Source organism: Amyelois transitella, chromosome 7 (assembly GCF_032362555.1).
Source record: "Amyelois transitella isolate CPQ chromosome 7, ilAmyTran1.1, whole genome shotgun sequence".
In the NCBI taxonomy this organism is placed as follows: domain Eukaryota; kingdom Metazoa; phylum Arthropoda; class Insecta; order Lepidoptera; family Pyralidae; genus Amyelois; species Amyelois transitella.
In genome coordinates, this window is record NC_083510.1 from 671,864 (window position 1) to 687,188 (window position 15,325).

At 36.5% G+C, this 15,325-nt stretch overlaps 1 protein-coding gene across 1 annotated transcript; it reads left to right on the forward strand.

The window, feature by feature from the left end:
* The first annotated feature begins 4,260 nt into the window (after positions 1 to 4,260).
* LOC132901907 (uncharacterized) lies at positions 4,261 to 14,236 on the forward strand. Its single transcript, XM_060945087.1, has 7 exons — positions 4,261 to 4,322; positions 4,972 to 5,092; positions 7,487 to 7,648; positions 9,669 to 9,783; positions 12,575 to 12,689; positions 13,542 to 13,642; positions 14,016 to 14,236. The coding sequence occupies exons 1-7, from the start codon at positions 4,261 to 4,263 to the stop codon at positions 14,234 to 14,236; spliced, it is 897 nt and encodes a 298-aa protein (XP_060801070.1).
* Positions 14,237 to 15,325: the final 1,089 nt, after the last annotated feature.

Here is a 15,325-nt window from a genome sequence, read left to right on the forward strand (position 1 = left end):
TGTTTGTTATTCATCCAAATTTATATTATCACCTTCAAAATATGCTCCTTTAGAAACGATACACTTACGCCAACGAACAATCCAATCATCAAAACATTTTTTAAACGCTGTTTCCGGAATTGAGGTCAGTTCTCGCCGCGAATTCTCTTTTATGTCTTCTACCGATTGAAAACGGGTGCCACGAAGTGGTAATTTGAGTTTAGGAAAAAGAAAAAAGTCGGCTGGAGCCATATCTGGTGAATATGGTGGTTGCTCGATGGTATTTGTTGAGTGTTTGGTTAAAAATTCGTTCACAATGATGGCCTTGTGCGAAGGTGCATTATCATGGTGCAAAATCCAAGAATTTTCTTTCCAGAAATCTGGCCTTTTTCGTCGGATTTGCTCTCTTAAACGCCGCATAACACTCAAATAATATTCCTTATTTACCGTTTGACCTTCCGGCAAGAATTCCGAGTGCACAACACCGCGATAGTCAAAGAAAACAGTCAACATGACTTTGACTTTTGAACGACTTTGGCGTGGTTTTTTCGGTTTCGGTTCAGTTGGAAGGCGCCACTCCGAAGCTTGTTGACTAGTTTGCATGTCAAACTCGTAAACCCACGTCTCGTCACCAGTAACAATGCGTTTCATGAATGTTGGGTCGGAATTGACTCGTTCTAGCATGTCCTCAGCGACTCTCATGCGATTGAGTTTTTGAAAAAAATTCAGGTCTTTTGGGACTAGCCGAGCGGCAACATGTTTCATACCCAAATTATTAGTTAAAATGGTACGGATCGACTCGTGAGATACAGAAAGTTCGGTGGCTATCTCTCTCAAAGTTGAATGAGGATTTTCAGTCACTATTTCCTTCACTTTTGCGATGTTAACTTCAGTTGCAGACGTTGATGGCCTACCAGAGCGAGGCAAATCTTCCATCACATCTCGACCGCTTTTGAACGCTTTGTACCACTCATAAGCACGAGTTTTTGATAAAGTCGATTCACCGTAAGCCTTCTGTAACATTTTCAGTGACTCCGAACACGATATTCCATTGGCAATGCAAAATTTAAGACAAACTCTTTGTTCGATGTTTTTATCCATTATGAAATTAGCAATACACACTAGATATGATATAACTAAAAATAGCACTGTATTTAATGTAAACAACAGATGCAACTCAAACTCCGCGCCAAAATGGAAAACAGTTGTGCCAATCTAACAACAACAAAAAAAACAAAAATTTGAATTTGGAACCATAAATAAATAATCCATTCCCGATACTTTTCTGACTGAATGTATTTTATAATAAATACTTATACATATATAGATAAACATCCAAGACCCAGGCCAATCAGAAAAAGTTCTTTTCTCATCATACACTAACCGGAATTCGAACCCGAGACCTCCGGTGTCACAGACTAGCGTACTACCGCTGCGCCACAGAGGCCGTCAATTAATTAGTCTAGTTTTCTGATAAAATTATGAAGCATTTTGCGATAAAACCTTTTACATAAGAGCGGATACCATCACGAAATATCGATAATTGATGAAAGATGAAACTTAATATGGGTGTATTAGTTGTATAATGTAAATGGAATATTATGAAAGGAATTTCTACAAGAATAGGAAAAATGGTACCGTGTGGTTCCCCGCATCAATACAAAAAAGAAAAGGACCACTCTATCTCTTTCCTATGGATGTCGTAAAAGGCGACTAAGGGATAGGCTTACAATCAAGGGATTCCTTTTTAGGCGATGGGCTAGCAACCTGTCCTATTTGAATCTCAAATCTATCTATCCTATGTGTTTTTATTTTTCTTATGGTGGCAGAACGCGGTCTATCAGTCTTTTCAAGACTGTTGGCTCTGTCTACCCCACAAGGGATTAAGACGTGACTATACATATGTATGTAGGTAAAGGAATAATAAGAGGCTTCACTCTTAACGCTCGTAATATTACTGGTGGCTCCGCTCGCGTGAAGCGAAAATAATTTCTGTACTCTGGGAAATTTTGGGACATGCCCTTTGGTGCTCTTCTACAACAGATAACCTACATGCAAAATTTCAAAGAATATTTCACCGGTTTGAACAGGCTTATCAGGCATTCAGTATACTACTTGATTCAACGTTACTTTAACCGCCTTCGAAAAAAAAAGGTTCTCAGTTTGACCTGTACGTCTGTATGCCAGTCCGCGATTATCTCGCGTTACGCTGAACTGATTTAGATGCGGTTTCCAGGAAAGTTTTTTGTAACACTTATAAGAAAGTTTTAGACATTTAACCGACTTAAATAAAGGGATATCGATTGGAAGCGGTTTTTTTATTACTATTTTTCATTGTGCTGTGTGGCACCCGGCACTAATAGAAAAAGAATAGAACCACTCCATCTCTCTCCCATGGATATCGTAAAGGCCGACTAAAGTGTAGGCTTATAAACTTGGGATTCTTCTTTTAGGCGATGGGCTAGCAACCTGTCACTATTTGAATCTCAATTCTATCTTAAAGCCAAATAGCTGAACGTGGCCTATCAGTCTTTTCAATACTGTCGGCTCTGTCTACCCCGCAAGGAATACAGACGTGATTATATGTATGTATTCTTCATTTAGGTCTTCTCACGGCTACAACTCCTCACAAATCAACGCGTTCTATGAGAGTTTCACAGCCGTAAAGCACTTTGGATACGAGCCACCGCCGTACCTGAAGAAGATGCATGGAATGCTTGAAGACCTACAACTCAATTTCAACACACTCATGGATTTGGTAATTTATTTATTATTAAAAACTTATTGCACAAAAAATAAATTAACTAAGGGAAGATTAAATGCCGTTTGGCATTCTCAACCCGTCTACGTACATAAAAACGTATGGCCTCTAATGTCCCGTCGTACATAAGAAATACATTATAACAATAAATAGGTTCTCTATCTATTAGCATAAAATTTTGTGTCATAATTTTACATGGCAGTCCTTTGTTTAGCCTAATAATTGTTACGCATAATATTATTTGGCATAAGTTTTTAGGCATATTTCTTTAAGCATTCTACTATTAGCATAACCTAACCTAACCTAACCTAAGAAGTACTCGCCTTAAAGCGCATTACACTACATCTGCTCCGCGCAAAAAATAAATTAGTTTAAACTATATTTATAACCAATTACGCCACCAATTATTATGGACAAAAAAAAATTAGTCGAATGAAAGGGATCCCCAATAAATATTAGGTCTTTACATGTGAAATTGGACACTTTAATTCTATTCGGATTCTAAATTCAAAATTGTACAGCTCTTTACACATGTATTTGTGTTTCGTTAACCGTCATTCATTAGTTTTTTTTTTGTCTTTTCAATTTTTCAATTACAATTTCATATGTAAGGGCTTTTATTTACATATACATATGTAACATTTCAAATTACCTATTATGGATCCGCCGAAGGAAGAACCCGTTCACAGCATGTTTGAATGCCGTGCGACTAGGAGCTCTCCTGATCATTTCAAGTAATGAGACTCGTAAATGATCAGGTCTTGTTCCCCGTAATCCAAAATCTTGAATAGGGAGGTTCTCAATCCGATAAAATTCATCATTTTTAAACTAATTTCCATGATTCTTCTTTGTTTTCGCCGAAAATTATAAATCATGACTACTTGTACTCATCATGGTCCTTCGAGCCGGATGAATGATTAATACATACATATGGTCACGTCTATATCCTTTGTGGGGTAGACAGCCAACAGTCTTGAAAGGACTGATCGGCCACGTTCAGCTATTTGGCGTAATGATAGAATTGAGATTCAAACAGTGGCTGGTTGCTAGCCCATCGCTTAAAAAAGTTTGTAAGCCTATCCCTTAGTCACCTTTTACAACATCCATGGGAAACAGATGGGGTGGTCCTATTCTATTTTGTACTGGTGCCGGGAACCACACGCCACATTACATCAAAATGGATCAGCATTAAACTAAATAATTTCAATTAATTGAACTATTATTAAAAGGAATTACTATTATTGAAGCGAAGGAAGTATGCAGAGATCGTGGCAAGTGGAAAGAGGTAGTCTCTGCCTACCCCTCCGGGAAAGAGGCGTGATTTTATGTATGTATGTATGTATTATTAAAACCATACCACCGGACTCGAAGCGACAATTCTTAAAGGAAACTCATAAAGATGATTGTAGTACATTTTACAACACTAATCTCTCTCTCTCTCTCTTTCTCAGTTAAAGAAACCCTGCGAAGTTCTACTTGTGGGTTGCAGCTGGCGTTCAAAGATGCACAACTGCTCAATGATGTTTAAACAGGTGTTCCTCGTATCCACATACTGCTGCCAATTTGATATGAACTATTTTAAGTGAGTACTAACATAGGTACATAGAATTAAATAGAATAGAATAGATTTATTTTCAAAATTGGACACAAGGTATCACTTATTGACGTCACATAACTTTAATCTACTTATAACTACTACCGCTTCCAAAGAGCATGTGTAGAAGAAGCGGCGGAACAAACTACACTGCAGCATACATACATATGGTCACGTCTATATCCCTTGCGGGGTAGACAGAGCCAACAGTCTTAAAATACTGAATGGCCACGTTTAGCTTTTTAGCTCAATGATAGAATTGAGACTCAAATTGTGACAGGTTGCTAACCCATCGCCAGGAATCCCATGTTTGTAAGCCTATCCTTTAGACGCCTTTTACGACATCCATGGGAAAGAGATGGAGTACAAACTGTGGTACTTATTGCCGTTATCGTTCAGAAGAACGGGATTAGTTAAATTACCGATATCATATTTTTTTTAACCCGTTTGTAGTTATTTGCACAATTAATCAGAATTTAATCATGACCACAAAATAAAACTACTCATATAAGATGATAACAAACTAAAATTAAATTTACAAATTGTACAGTCCCTGCATAGCTGTAGCAACTGTGCCCAGAAGGCTGGCAGAATTGCCGTTTTGAATGGCTATTTAGACATTTTTTTTTTAATTTAGAGAAAATGCAGATGGAGAGACAAACTTCATATCAGGCATGCAAATCACAGAGGCGCTGGAAGTTTTTGTCGATGGTCGGAAATATAAACCCGGCCGCAACGAAATAGAAGGTCATGTTCTGGTAAATATTTACATTTTTATTAATTTTATTCATTGTGCCGTGTGGTTCCCGGCATCAATACAAAAAGGAATAGGACCACTCCATCTCTTTCCCATGGATGTCGTAAAAGGCGACTAAGGGATAGGCTTACAAACTCGGGATTCTTTTTTAGGCGATGGGTTAGCAACCTGTCACTTTTTGAATCTCAATTCTATCATTAAGCCAAATAGCTGAACGTGGCCATTCAGTCTTTTCAAGACTGTTCCCTCTGTCTACCCCGCAAGGGATATAGACGTGACCATATGTATGTATGTATGTTATTAATTTTATTGCCATCTTTTTCTTATTACTTATGTTCCTCATGATGTCATAAATCATCAACATTATCCATAGATATATAATTGACTGATTTCCGTCCATATTCTTAAACCGGCAATTTTTTTAATATATTTACTATAATTATAAATACAGGATATTTACACAAATTTTTACTCTCTCGTGATAATACTTTACTTATCGGCGTCTATAGACTTTCAATCAGACTTTACCTTATTATTATGTCAAATGAACTTTATTTTTTAAAACTTTTACCGATAAAACAATTATTTTATTTCATATTTTTTGTAGGTATAAATATATTTATTTTGTTTGACCTCATATAAAATTCTCTGTCAGACCCTATGGTTGACTGGTAGATAATGCTTCTAGCATTAAGTCCGCCAATTGTGCTATACATTAATTTGTATTTTGTACAATAAAGTTTAAAGAAATAAATAAAAGAAATAGCCCCTCACCCGGAAACAATAATAACAATAAATCCTAAGGCAAGGGTATAGACTTTGACACAATACAAATTCAGATTACCCTTATCAATATTGTCGGGAGTTTTTGTTCTGTTGGATTCCGTATTGAATTACTCCCACCCTAGTTTTTTGTGATGTCTTACATTCCAGTTGGAATCTATTGGATCCGGCTATTTTATCTTCTACATTTCACGGTATTGGAATGGAGTTTATTTGTTGGTCAAATTTTGTCGATATATTTAGAATTACAGGTCTGAACTACAGTTTAATTCACAGAAATATAATGCTTAAAATATACTCCTAAAACTGACTGAATACAATGAAATAAAATGAAAATAAATATAAATATAACTAATTATAAATCTAATGAAATTAAACTAATATAATAATAATAAATATAGATCGTTTGTGATATTTAGATGTTGAAAATGGAATCTCCAATTAACTAAATTAGGATTTAGGAGGAATAATGGTAATTTTATTATTATGGTATTATTCGCAAATGTTAAGACCTAATTTCTCAATAATTACATCAAGTTGTGATTCTTTAATTTTAGTACTATCAAGTTGTAGTCATAATTATAAACCATACTCAACCAATTGATTAATTTAATAACACTGTCCCAAGTTTATTGAGTGAAGCAATTCTAAAATTAACATTACCAGAAGGGTGAAAATGGGACTATATTGAAACTTTATACTTTTACGAAGGAAGTATGCAGAGATCGTGGCAAGTGGAAAGAGTTAGTCTCTGCCTACCCCTCCGGGAAAGAGGCGTGATTTTATGAATGTACTTTTACATACAAGCATAGCATCACGTCAACAATTTTGAAAAGTCTGGTGGGATAGCCCAGTTCAGCTGTAATGTAATTGAGATTCAGATTAATTAATTAATAGCAGGTTGACTAAGCATGATAAGGGAATGTTGTGATGTGAAAGAAAATGTAGTTACAGGAATAGAAAAGGGTAGGTTAAGATGGTTTGGTCATGTAGAGAGGATGGACTAAAACAGGTTGACTAAGCAGATATACAAGGAGAGTGTGGAGGGAAAGGTCGGAGTGGGAAGACCTAGACGAACGTATCTTGATCAAATTAAGGACGACATGGCAAAGGGTCAGGTCAAGAGTACCCGCAACCGCCGAGCTTGCATGAAGAGAGTTATGAATGTGGATGAAGCGAAGGAATTATGCAGAGATCGTGGCAAGTGGAAAGATAAAGAAGATTTCCAAGTTTAATTGATTCACTATGACAATCTTACATACATACATATGATCACGTCTATATCCCTGGCGGGGTAGACAGAGCCACCAATCTTGAAAAGACTGATAGGCCACGCTCAGCTGTTTGGCTTAGTGATAGAATTGAGATTCAAATAGTGACAGGTTGCTAGCCCATCGTCTAAAAGAGGAATCCCAAGTTTATAAGCTTATCCCTTAGTTGCCTTTAACGACATCCGTGGGAAAGAGATGGAGTGGTCCTATTCTTTTTTGTAATGGTGCCGGGAACCACACGGCTATCTTAGCACAGACTATATAACTTTTTTGCTAAGTAACAGACCAGCAAAGCGTGAAAGCCAATTACAATTATAGTTTTAACCAAAGATTTTTTTCAGCTTTACGTTTTCGACGCACGCGACACCATCACTTTTCTGGACAATTCGATGGTCATCACCCCGTCCTCACAGTTCGACGTGAACGTGCATGTCTGGACCATCGACTCTTCAGATTACGTCAAAGACTTATCTGTGGAAAGCAGAGGCTGTATCTTGGAAACGGTATGCCTTTTCCAGTATCCACAGATATGAATAGCTAAATTATTTATTTGTTGCTGCAAGACACGCTTATCTAATTACGTTTGGTTTTGCCGTGTGGTTCCCGGCACCAATAGAAAAAATAATAGGACCACTCCATCACTTTCCCATGGATATCGTAAATGGCGATTAAGGGATAGGCTTATAAATTTGAAATTCTTTTAGGCGATGGGCTAGCAACCTCTTTACTACTTGAATCTCAATTCTATCTTGAAGCCAAATAGCTGAACGTGGCCTATCAGTATTTTTAAGACTGTTGGCTCTGTCTACCCCACAAGGGATATAGACGAGATTATATGTATGTATATGTATGCATATGTACGTATATGTATGTATATGTATGTATATGTATGAATATGCATGTATATGATCACGTCCATATCCCCTGCGAAGTAGAAAAAGCCGACAGTCTTGAAAAGACTGGTATTTCAGTTGATTTCAATACCCGTACAGTTTGTGTCGTTAATTTAATTTTTGTTTTTTATATAAACAGGATCAGACATACGGAACAGGCTTCTACCATGGTTGTATGGTATCTGCAGTTATGAATCGCGTTGTGGAGATATGTGGATGTATACCTTATCACTACAAATGTAAGTATTACCTTAATGCCTGCTCTATACATACATACATACATAAAATCACGCCTCTTGCCCGGAGGGGTAGGCAGAGACTACCTCTTTCCACTTGCCATGATCTCTGCATACTTCCTTCGCTTCATCCACATTCATAACTCTCTTGCAAGCTCGATGTCAGACCAGGATGTCCTTAATTTGAATAAGATACGTTTGTCTAGGTCTTCAGTTCATTAAAAAAAACTTGACCTGACCTGACCCTTCTATAATGAACTATTTCTTCAAAGAGTATTATTAAATGAATTATCAGCTATAGTTTTGATTAAAAACAAAACCATAGAAGTGCGAAATGATTTTGAAAAGAACAGACTATATTTATCACTTTGAATTTTAAATTTCGCTGTACCAAATAATGAATGCGTCGGTAGTCAAATTGATAAAGTAAAAATGCGTGATGCACAGAAAGGCGCAGGTTCGAATCCCACCTCGGTCATGTACCAATAACTATTTTCCAAGTTATATACATTAGTTTGAAAACTAACCGATGCTTTTACGGTAAGAGATAACATTGTGAGGAAACCTGCACATTCAGGCAACTAGATCTGTAACCATGACCGATCCAATACGGATAAGGTTTACCTGCAAAGGTTGCGGAGGTGAGACGGGAATCGCTTCGTTTAAAAACCTGACTCACCCAATCTAGGATTCATGGTCGAAGGCTTACCCCGGGCTCCTCTCCAGAGACGTGAGGATGCAACTGGGACTAAAGCCAGGACGAATAAGAAGAAGAGTATTTTTTTTAAAAGACCAGGGTGTTATTTATATCTATATTTATACATGAAGTAACGTGTGGTACCCGGCAGCAAAAAAAAAAAAGAATAGGACCACTCCATCTCGTTCCCATGGATGTCGTAAAAGGCGATTAAGGGATAGGTTTATAAACTTGGGATTCTTCTTTTAGGCGATGGGCTAGCAACCCGTCACTATTTGAATCTCAATTCCATCATAAAGCCAAACAGCTGAACGTGGCCTATCAGTCTTTTCAATACTGTTGGCTCTGTCTACCCCGCAAGGGATATAGACGTGATTATATGTATGTATGTATGTTATACATGAAGTCATCGTAAGAAATGCGAAGAAGGAAAAATAAATTAATAAGTATATATCTAAAACTTATATTCATACATACATACATATGGTCACGTCTATATCCCTTGCGGGGTAGACAGAGCCAACAGTCTTGAAAAGACTGAATGGCCACGTTCAGCTATTTGGCTTTAAGATAGAATTGAGATTCAAATAGTGACAGGTTGCTAGCCCATCGCCTAAAAAATAATCCCAAGTTTGTAAGCCTACATTTGTAAGCCAAAACTTACATTCAATGACTATAATTATACTTTATCTTTCAGATTTCAATGGGAGAAACCATAATCATACATGTTTGTGTTACAGCTCACGATCTCCGCGTGGACATCCACAAACAGTGCTCTTGGGAACGGCTTATCTGCATTCACGAAAGCATCCGTCAGTAATGCTATCATCGTAGTATTGATTTTACATCTTATATAAAACTAGCTGACCCGGCAAACGCTATTTTGCCAATTATTTTTATAAATTATTACGGAACCCTATTTTTTTCCAAAATAAAATATAGTCTATGTTATTCGTGGATAATGTAGCTTTCGAATGGTGAAAGAATTTTTAAAATCGGTCCAGTAGTTTTTGAGCCTATTCATTACAACCAAACAAACAAAGTTTTCTTCTTTATAATATGAGTGTAGATTCTCGTGTCACAATGTTCGCTCCCGTACTCCTCCGAACATCTTGACCAATTCTCATGTAATTTTGTGAGCATATTGAGTAGGTCTGAGAATCGGTCAACATCTATTTTTCATAATCCTTAGTGATAAGGGTTGTTCACCCTCAACATTTTTTTTTTAACTAGAAATTACTTAAAAATTATTTATATATGGCATAACAACGTTTGCCTCGACAGCTAGTACAAACATAAAATTATGCCTTTTCTTCCGACTTTTCTGCATACTTTATCACTTCATTCACATGCATTCACTCTTCTTGCAAACTCGTCGGTTTGTTACTCCGTTTTTAATATATTAAATAATATAACGTAGGAATGAATGTCGTAAAAGGCGACTAAGGAATAGGCTTATGAAACTGGGCTTCCTGTTGTAGGTGATAGGCTAGCAACCTGTCATTATTGGAATCTCAATTTCATCATGAAGCCTGCTGAACAGCTGAACGTGGTCATTCAGTCTTTTTGAAACTGTTGGCTCTGTCTGTCCGCAACGGATATAGACGTGACTATATGTATGTATCTTACTACTACGTAGGACATATTTACATCATACCTACATACATACATACATACATATAATCACGTCTATATCCCTTGCGGGGTAGACAGAGCCAACAGTCCTGAGCGGACTGATAGGCCACGTTCAGCTATTTGGCTTTAACATAGAATTGAGATTCAAATAGTGACAAGTTGCTAGCCTATCGCCTAAAAAAAGAATCTCAAGTTTGTAAGCCTATCCCTTAGTCGCCTTTTACGACATCCATGGGAAAGAGATGGAGTGGTCCTATTCTTTTTTGTATTGGTGCCGGGAACCACACGGCATCATACCTACTATTCTATATTTGATTGGATTTGGTTTGCTCTAAAAATCAAGAAATCACAGTCCTCAATTCTTCACGATGTATCCTGATTGGACTGTTTCTGCACGTCTTCCCAATTTTCATCCCTGTGGAAACTCTAAGAAAAAATAGAAATCTTTCTTTTTATCACATATTTCTGCCATAAAGTGCCCCGAAGTGTTATTATAAGGGTGTTGATACACATAAATTCTCGCCGTTTACAAAACTTGGCCACTTAAAAGCAAAAAACTTATAAATTTAAGTTTAAAACTCAACTCGTAAACGTTGGTTAACCAACTTTTAATTTATAAGACTTGCTTGCCAAGTAAGGAGTTTGTAACACAAGTTTTGTTGTATCTAATTCTGTCGTTCAGTGACCCAAAATATGAAATTAAGTTTGGTAAACAAATATTGCGAAATATTAAAGAACTTGAACGTGGGACCATTTTCCTTAATACATACACACATATACATATAATCACGCCTATATCCGTTACGGGGTACACAGAGCCAACAGTCTTGAAAAGACTGATAGGCCACGTTTAGCTGTTAAAGATAGAATTGAGATTCAAATAGTGACAGGTTGCTAGTCTGTCGCCTTTAAGTTTATAAGCCTATCCATCAGTCGCCTTTTACGACATCCATGGGGAAAGAGATGGAGTGGTCCTATCCTTTCTTTTCTGATGGTGCTGGAATCCACACGGCACTTCATTTTCTTTAATGGCTTAGATTAATATAATAAAGTTGATTCCACAGTGCCATATCACACTTGAATGTTAAACGTTATAATTTTTAACGATACAAAGTAAGTTAACGCAAGTGTCTTAAACAACTCCTTAACATTTCAATTAACTTTGAAATGTTTATGTACCACAATGTACCTACTTATAAGCAGTAACTGTAATTCAACTAACGTATTTTATGATCAATATACATATGTATATTATAATACAGTAAAAAGTTTTGTCTGTACATTATATATTATAACGATGAAGAAATAGTAACTGAGCATAAATTAAAAAAGAAATGTCTGTCTGTTTGTATGTTTGTTTGTACACGCAAATCTCCGGAATTACTTAACGGATTTGAATGAAAAATTGTCGATCGAAATGACGTCTTAACAAAAGTTGTTCAACCTGATAAGCATTTTCTGTTGGCGAATAAAAATGGAAGATCTGGATCATGTGATGAAGAAGCCAAAGGGACCAGCTACTCTGTAATATGTACCGAAATTTGAGTGAATATAATAACCTTTACCTTCGTATTTCCAATAACACGCAAACGGTGTCGCGGGCGTCAACTTGTACTTAATAAATATTTCGAATTAAATTGAAACAACTGTATTTATCCTGATAACATAAACAGCAGTTGTATAACCGTACAAATAATTATAATTCGGCTTAATTATTATAGCTAACGCTCATTATAGCCGAAATATATAATTAAGACTATATTACTGATGTAATAAATTATTATAAATCTGTTGGCAATGTTCCCCGAAATTAAGTCAATAATATGTAGGTACCTGCCTATATCAAAAATTATATTGGCAACACATTTTTTTTTTATGTTTATTTTAGTTATGTCTTCAAAAAAAACCATTTCTTAAAGTTTTTCGTAACATTAACATTGAGCAAAGTTTGTTATTTTTTCTTTTCAGATAAAGTGCTTGGCAACATGAAAGGTGTTATAGCTGACAGCGACTGTTATGAGAGGTGCGATTATACGCAGTACGATACAGATGTAAAATACACACAGCAACGTAGGAGATTCGAGTACGTTTTTATCATTTGCCGAGTCAAAATAAAGTGCCGTGTGGTTCCCGGCACCAATAAAAAAAAAAAGAATAGGACCACTCCATCTCGTTCGCATGGATGTCGTAAAAGGCGACTAAGGGACAGGTTTATATAATTACTTGGGATTGTTTCTTTTGACATACATAGACTGATAGGCCACGCTCAGCTGTTTGGCTTAGTGATAGAATTGAGATTCAAATAGTGACAGGTTGCTAGCCCATCGCCTAAAAGAGGAATACCAAGTTCATAAGCGTATCCCTTAGTCGCCTTTTACGACAACCGTGGGAAAAAGATTGAGTGGTCCTATTCTTTTTTGTAATGGTGCCGGGAACCACTCGGCACTACATACATACATACATATAATCTCTTCTTTATCCCCTGCGGGGCAGACCGAGGCAACAATATTGAAATGACCGAAAGTGGCCACGTTCAGCTGTTTGGCTCTGTTTAAAAATGTATTGTTAATTGACACATTGGCCGCTTACAGAAAAGTTACAGTTTTATGTATCGAAAAAGTACGATCGCCTTTTGTTATTTTTTTAACACAACAACGATTTAAGACGAATTGAAGTTAGGATTATTTTTATGTTTTTAAGTTTTTTATTTATAGTTTTTTTTTTATTTTTACCAACACACAGTATTTTATTTTGTTTTTTTTATTTATTTAATGATAGAATTGAGATTCAAATACCTATCTCTCACCTCTCCAGAGAGGTGAGGACGCAACCGGGAATAAAGCCAGGAGGAATAAGACTTATTACTCTATTTGCATACCTCTGTCTGTTTGCGATTTTCTTTATTTCACTAATGAACATACTTATTTCTCTGTAGTGAAGTGAGTGAAGGCTTCGCAAAGATTAACGTGCACTTTGGTGACAATATCTGTATGAAATACAGGCGTGAGGTGCTTTACACGTGGGATCAAGTACTAGGTAAGTACTATAAGTAGCTAGAACTCATAACTATTACCAGGGTATGTTACTAATAGTAAAAATAAGAATAATGAAACTCAGAAGTTGTAGAAAGTCTGGAATGAGCCTATACCTGACCCGACCGCCATCAACTGTGGCAACATTTTGTGTGACTTACATACATACATACATATAATCACGTCTATATCCCTTGCGGGGTAAACAGAGCCTACAGCCGTTTGTGTGACCTCCTCTTCTGAATTATGTCTAATTCTGTAAAGATGTTGATATGCAACATTTTCCTGTATTTTTTCTTTTCTTGAAAATGATAATTTGTATAAGGAATACAAATTATCATTTATTTGTTAACTTGTAATATTATTTCTCTTTACAGCAAATTTAGGAGGAATTTTCGGCCTCTGCCTTGGCGGCTCCATTATAAGTTTAATAGAACTAATATGGTTGATATTTGACCTGCTACTTAACGCAGTGAGAAACTTCCTTACGAAGAATGTGAATTCGAGGAAAAACTCAGAAAAAAAGCATCAGAAATTAATGAAAATTAAGACGATATCCAGCAAAGATTTTAACAGCAAATATAAATTTACTCATTAAAATATTGAAAACACATTTAAGTTTTTTGTTCTAATTTATTGAAATAGCTTTAACTTGCAGCTTCGCCCGCATAAAAATAGCACCACCTATTCGCGCGAATTTAGCGCCACCTGCTTATTGGCAACATGCCACATATCCTACGGGAACTATAGTTTTTTACCTGGGTGAAAAAGATCATAAGCTCTCCTCCATAGTCCTTCTTCCTCCTGGCTTTAGTCCCTGTTACAATCTCACTACTCTGGAGAAGAGTCCGGGGTATGATTTTGACCATGGATACTGGATTGGGTAGAGTCAGATTTTTACACGAAGCTACTCCTGCCTGACCTCCAGCGAACTTTACAAGTATACCCAACCCGTATTGGATCGATCATGGTTAACAACATCCAGTTGCCTGAATATGCCAGGTTTCCTCACGATGTTTTCCCTCACCGTAATTTTATTCGATTAGTATTCAAAATAGTTATTGGTACACAGCCGAAGTGAGATTCGAACCTGTGCCCTTTTGGGCCACACGCATTTTGACCAGGCACATTACCGATTCGACCAACTACTCTCAGTCATCAAGATACGAAATATCATATTGCGTTGTGACTACACAATTACGTCAAGAGCCACATATGGACATATTACTAAACTTTTCCCCTATGTTGTAGTTTTGTGGTTAATGTTTACGGTCACGTTTGTCTTACACGTTTGAGTTTCTGCGTTACGACTTGCCAAACAATATTACATACCTACGTCGTATGATGAAAACTTGGCGTTATATTCTCAAGCAGAATACTCATACTTGATTACATTTACAGCTGTTGACTTCAAAGTTCGGAGTCTGCTATAAATAACAGCAAGACATTTTTGATGGTACTATATGAGTATTGTACCGTGTGGTTGCCGGCTCCAATAGAAAAAAGAATAGGACCACTCCATCTTTCCCGTGGATGTCGTAAAAGGCTACTAAGGGATAGGCTTATAAACTTATCAAAGAAACCAACAGCAATGACACAAAAATAAATTTCAACGTATATAGTAAAGCCAATTGAAGGTATAATACGTATGTATGTATTGTATTGTAATATTTCTCCGAAATTAGTG